The sequence below is a fragment of the Solanum lycopersicum genome, chromosome 11, assembly GCF_036512215.1.
Source record: "Solanum lycopersicum chromosome 11, SLM_r2.1".
NCBI classification, from domain to species: Eukaryota; Viridiplantae; Streptophyta; class Magnoliopsida; order Solanales; family Solanaceae; genus Solanum; species Solanum lycopersicum.
This window is the reverse complement of record NC_090810.1, coordinates 27,788,078-27,794,541: the sequence shown is the minus strand read 5'-3', so window position 1 is coordinate 27,794,541 and position 6,464 is coordinate 27,788,078. Positions and strand designations below refer to the sequence as shown.

General features: G+C 40.5%; 1 protein-coding gene across 1 annotated transcript; it reads right to left on the bottom strand.

Moving 5' to 3' along the window:
- Nucleotides 1-2,177: 2,177 nt before the first annotated feature.
- On the bottom strand, nucleotides 2,178-5,317 carry LOC138339336 (uncharacterized). The gene is made up of 6 exons (XM_069290928.1): nucleotides 5,140-5,317; nucleotides 4,905-5,034; nucleotides 4,528-4,647; nucleotides 3,671-4,240; nucleotides 2,722-2,861; nucleotides 2,178-2,356 (listed from the first exon to the last, which is right to left on the bottom strand). The coding sequence occupies exons 1-6, from the start codon at nucleotides 5,315-5,317 to the stop codon at nucleotides 2,178-2,180; spliced, it is 1,317 nt and encodes a 438-aa protein (XP_069147029.1).
- Between the last annotated feature and the right edge of the window lie 1,147 nt (nucleotides 5,318-6,464).

Genomic DNA, 6,464 nt, shown 5'->3' with positions numbered 1-6,464 from the left:
GACTTAATCAAATAAGGTTTTCTGAATTATTAAAAAAATTTGATTTTTATTTTATTTTAAATCAGCTAATGAATAATAATCATTAGTTAATTATATTAATTCAATAGCTTAAATAAAAATCACATTAATTCATTGCTTCCACCTAGGTACGAACCCAGGGGAAGTAAGACTTCACTTCAACATCTCAATTTTGGCTATCTCTCCCCAAATTTCCCCTCCATTTTATTAATTAAATAATTAATTATATATTTAGGGTAATTACAATATTTTTCTTATCCTGGAAAAAGACCATTTTACCCCTAGACCCTCCAAACCTAAGATTTCTTCTTTTTAAGTTCGATAAAGACTCATTCGAGTAAATCTTCATATTCGAGAGCCCTAAATGGTTGTCTTGGATGTAGCAAGGGTTCCGAAGTCTGGTTCTACGCGCATTAATCCGTGTGAACCCTAGTATAATCATAGGCATTCTTGACACATTAAGTATCACATAGTATATCCATTTTAGGGTTGTTACATTATCCCCTCCTTAGGATCATTCGTCCCCGAATGACACTACCACTATTTAGCGTAATTCTAGTAGATTATAACATAATTACTATGCACAGCCAAGCAATAACAACAAAATATGGAGAGATAAGGAAACTTAGACTTAAGAGTAGGAAGTCTAACCTCAAGAGCTGAAAAGATGAGGGTAATGAGATCTCATGTCGGCCTCAACCTCCCATGTAGCACCCTCAACAAGATGATTTCTCCACAATACCTTCACTGTGGCAATCTCCTAGTTCCTCAGCCGCTTGACCTGTCTGTCTAAGATCTCAACAGGTACCTTATCATAAGACAAGTCTTCATCGACCCCCAAACTTTCCTAAGGTAGAATCGATGCTGGATCACCTAGAAACTTATTTAACATGGATACATGAAAGACTGGATAGACAGAAGCTAGCTCCGCAGGCAATGCCAACTCATAGACCATCTCACCAACATGCTGTATAGTCTCACAAGGCCCAACATACCTCTAACTCAACTTCCCCTTCCTACCAAACCTCATCACCCACTTCATAGGTCATATCTTCAGATAAAACTGGTCACCAACATCAAACTCTAAGGGCCGTTTGCTGACTTCTGTCGACTATAAGCAGTAGTCAACCTGTCCCTAATCACTCTGACCTTCTCTAAGGCCTCATGAATGATTTCTGGACCCAAAATGGATGACTCTCCAACCTCGAACTACCCAACTGGAGATCTACACCTCCTACCATACAGTGCCTCAAACGGTGCCAGCCCAAGGCTGGAGTGATAACTATTATTATACGAGAACTCTATCAAAGGAAAATGGTCATTCCAGCTACCCCAAAAGTCAATCACAGACGCTCTCAACATGTCCTCCAATGTCTGAATGATGCGCTCTGCCTTCCCGTCAGTGTGAGGATGAAAGGCGGTACTAAGATTTACTTACGTGCCCAAGCTTTTCTAGAAAGATCTCCAGAAATGTGAAGTAAACTGAGCTCCTTTATCTGAAATGATAGATAGAGGAATCCCATGCCATCTCACAATCTCATCTATGTAGTGTCTCGCATAGTCCTCGGCTCTGTAAGTAGACTTCACAGGGATAAAGTGGGTAGAATTAGTCAATATGTAAACAATAACCCATATGGAGTCATGCTGTCTCCTAGTCCTCGAAAGACCAACCACGAAGTCCATATTAATGGCCTCCCACTTCCAAGTCGGAACCTCAATAATATGAGTAAGACCGCCAAACTTAATATGTTCTGCCTTAACCTGCTGACAAATATTACACTTGGCCACATATTCTGCAATGTCTTTCTTCATGACATCCCACCAATAACTCTGCTTAAGATCATGATACATCTTGGTGAAACCTGGATGTATGGAATATCTTGAACCATGGGCCTCTGCAACAATCCTTGTCCATAAATCATCCACACTTGGTACACACAACCTATCTTGATACCTAAGTATGCCATCTACTCCCAAAGCAAAAGACTCATTCATCTTTATCAATACTGAGACATTCAACTCCATAAACGCAGGATCGATATGCTGACCCTACTTGACTTCAACTACCAAGGATGAAATGAAACACCCCCACTAGTAGAGTAAACCAATTGCACACCTAGTCTGGCAAGTCTGTGTACATCTTTCGCTAACTCCTTCTTTTAATCCTCAATGTGGGTTGTACTTCCCATGCTCATCCTGCTCAAAGCATCGACTACAATGTTAGCCTTACCAGGATGGTAGTGAACATTCATGTCATAATCCTTCAACAGCTCCAACCATCTTTGCTGACGTAGATTCAATTCTCTCTGTGTGAACACGTACTGGAGACTCTTGTGGTCTGTGAACACATCCACATAAAATCCATACAAGTAGTGCCTCCACAACTTCAGTGCGACACCACAGTGGCTAACTCTAGCACATGAGTGGGATAATTCTTCTCATGAACCTTGAGCTCTCTGGATGCATAGGCTATCACCTTACCACCTTGCATAAGAAGACAACCCAAACCAACCCTAGATGCATCACAATAAATAGTGTAATTCTTACCACACTTAGGCAAAGTAAGCACCGGGGCTAAAGTGAGTCTGTCCTTGAGCTCCTGGAAACTCTTCTCACAAGCCTTCATCTATTTAAACTTGGCCTTCTTCTTAGTCAGAGTTGTCAGTGGGGTAGCAATGGAAGAAAACCCCCCCACAAACTTACGGTAGTAACCAAGTAATCCCAAGAAGCTACGTATATCTGTGGGAGAAAGAGGTTTTGGCCAATTCTTAACAGCCTCAGTCTTCCTGGGGTCCACCTCTACACCTTGATCGGACACAACATGACCCAGGAAGGTTACTGATCTAAGACAAAATTCACACTAGCTGAATTTAGTATACAATTGATGGTTTCTAAGTACTTGTAACGTTAGTCTGAAATGCTGTTCATGCTCTTCCTTGGTCCTAGAGTAGATGAGAATGTCATCAATGAATACTATGACGAAATATTCAAGGTATTCACGGAAGACCCTTTTCATAAGATTCATAAAAGCAACAGGTGCATTCGTGAGACCAAATGACATAAACAAGAACTAATAATGAGAAAAGTGGGTACGAAAGTCTGTCTTTGGGATATCTCTATCCCTAACCCTAAGCTGATGATACCCTGAAGGAAGATCAATCTTAGAGAAGAAATTAGAGCCTTGGAGCTAATCGAACAAATCATCTAATCTGGGAAAAGGATACTTATTCTTTATAGTGACCTTGTTGAGATGCCGATAATCGATACACATTCTAAGGGCCCATCCTTCTTTTTCAAAAACAACATTGGAGCGCCCCAAGGAGATATGCTCGGGTGAATGAAACCATTATCAGTGAGATCTTTTAACTACAACTTCAACACCTTGAGTTCAGCTGGAGCCATTATGTAGGGAGGAATTGAAATTGGTTTAGTATCGGTTCTAAGTTTATATCAAAGTGATCTCTCGTGGAGGAGGTACTCCAGGCAAATCATCAGGAAATACATCTAGGAACTCATTCACAATAGGCACTGAGTCTATGGAAGGAATGTCATGATCTAAATCATTCTAACAATATGACCTAATAACCCCTTGGACATAATTTTATTGTCGTTAAGGTTCCAAATTAAGGGATTAGGATGACTCAAGCTGTACCCCTCCAAGACTAGTTCCTCTTCATTAGGGAAACAAAATCTCACCACTCTACTACGACAATCCAAACAAGTATAAGAACTGTGAAGCCAGTCCATGTCAAGGATAACATCAAAATCATGTATGGATAAATCAACTAAGTCTGCACACATAGTCTTACCACTTACAACTATTGGGCAATCCTTGTATACTCTATCGGTTCTTACATTTTCTCCTAAAGGTGTACTATCCACTATAGGATCATGCAGAACTTCAGGCAATGTTTCAAAAGTGAGAGCAAGCAAAGGAGTTACAAAGGAAAGCATAGACCCTGGATCAAGTAAAGCATAAACAAAAGTTGAGAATACTTGCAGCATGCCTGTGACCACATCAGCAGACTTAACCTGCTCCTCCCTGCCTTTTAGGGTATAGAACTTGTTCCTCTTAGGAGCATCAACTGCTGTTGCACCCTGTGTATTAGGCCTAGGATGAGCATTACCTCCAGCCTGACCTCTGTTCTGTGGGAAGTCTCTAACCATATGCTCACTCTTACCGCAACCAAAACAGGCATTAGTTCCCTGTCTGCACACTCCACTGTGAGCATGGCCACACTTAGCACAGTTCTTTTTGGGACACTGTATCTTACCTCCATTGCCCTTCTTGGGCTCAAGTCTTTTCTTCTAAGTGCTGTACTCCTTTGGGAATTAGAATTCCCAGAATTCTAATGCCCCTTCTTTAACCTGGGCTGCTCATGGACACCAAAATTTTTTCTATGGCCTCGATGGCTGGGACCTGCCTGATCTTAAGGCTTCGACGTCCTAGTTTCACAAGCACCCCTCTTTTTGTGGCTTTCCTCTACCTAGTGGACATGAACCATCAACCTGGAGAAGTTCATGTTATCATGGAGCATCGTAGACCGACACTCCTCCAGATCTCCGTTGATTCCTATGAGGAACCTGTTCATCTCATCCTTACTGTTAGATACAAGGGATGTATCATACCTGGATAATTTTAACAAACTTCAATACTCATCTCATCCTTGTTGTTAGATACTAACGAAAATAGTATACCTGGATAGTTAGACAAACTTCAGGGAATACTCCCTAACTGTCATTAATCCATACTTAAGGTTGATAAAATCCTCAACCTTCGCCTCTCTCATCTCACTAGGAAAGAATATCCAAGGAAGTCTATCTTAAACAACTCCCAAGTGATTGGAACTCCGCTCAAAGCTCGGCTATCTTGCCACATCTTTCACCAAGTCTGTGCAACATCCTTGAGCTGATAGGAAGCCAGCTCTGCTTTCTCAGTATAGGTGGCCCCCATAGACACCAAAATCTTATGCACCTCATCCACAAACTCTTGGGGGTCCTCTGAAGTCTTAGACCCTATGAAAATAGGAGGGTTCATCCTCGTGAAGTCTCTCAGCCATGCTACGCACTGGTGGGTTCTCCCTCTCAAAATTCTACTAGTTGACCTGGGCAGTCACGGACTGGCCTTCATAGTGATGGGCTGTGCTATTTGGTCCACAGATGCCCACACCTCCTCATCTGTCAACCCAGCTGGGTTAACCAGCATAGTCACTCGTTCAGCTGGAGCTTGGGGTGTAACCTGATTGTTCCCAACAACTGCTACTCCTCTCCTCTGACAATTAGTTCTCCTAGTGTTCATTATCTGTAAGCAACAGGGATCGATGTTAGACACGCTCATAACATCAAGAAAGTCAAACATTAGGAAAGGCACGATAAGATCATAAGAAGAAAAATTTTCCTACGCATCATGCAGTCTCTAATCCAGGATAGTGGTGCACTTCACTACTCAATGTTGTTGATGTGAACTTATTATCCACGAAATTTAACCTAGTGCTCTGATACGAACTTTGTCACGACCGAAATCTAGACCCCAGACGAGACTGAAGTCGTTGACCTTACAGAGATTTCAGATAAGCCTACATAAGTCATTGTTACTTCATCTAGGTTAATTTTAGCGGAATATTTAAACTTTTTTCTTCCTTATTACACGCTAAACATTTTAATTTTAACATCATAAGCGTAAAAAAATCAACCATCTAATATAGAGATCATCAAATGAAAGAAACAGTTCATAATTTCATTAAACGTATTTTGCCAAAACGGCACCAGTACAAAGTCTGAAATGAAATGGGAAATGAAAAACTAGTGAAACATGCTTCACTAGATAAAGCCTACATCTAAGCAAGATTATAACAATAGACAGCCTTAAAATAATGAGGGCCTTCTAAGTCTGGATGAAAGCTCCACGTCTGGATAACTGTTACGTCAACTTATAAGCTCTAGCGTCCACCTGTGCATGCACCTAAAAATACAGAGTTGTATGGAATTAGTACACACTTGTAATAAGTATGGGTATATGCAAGCACAAACCAAGGACATGTATGATAAAACATAGCTCTTTCCTAACAACATGATTATGGAAAGTCAAGATAGTCGACTTGCCAAATTGAGATTAGGAAAGTTAGTGAACTTTCCAAATTTGGATTAGGAAAGTTAATGATATTTACAAATTTGGATTAGGAAAGTCATGCCATGAAAGTAACATGCATCATCATACTTATCATATTTCACACAACACATAACATCTTACAGATAGCACATATCATATAGTATTTAGCACATTACATCTTTTATAACACTCATTAATATGCCATGATACATTGGAGTCATGTACTTGACATTAAGACTTTCCAAAATGAGGGCTAACCATATTGGACCTCAACCAGGGAGTCTTCATTAGCAGACACAGAGTATGCTTTATTCATTTATACGTACTTCATTTCATT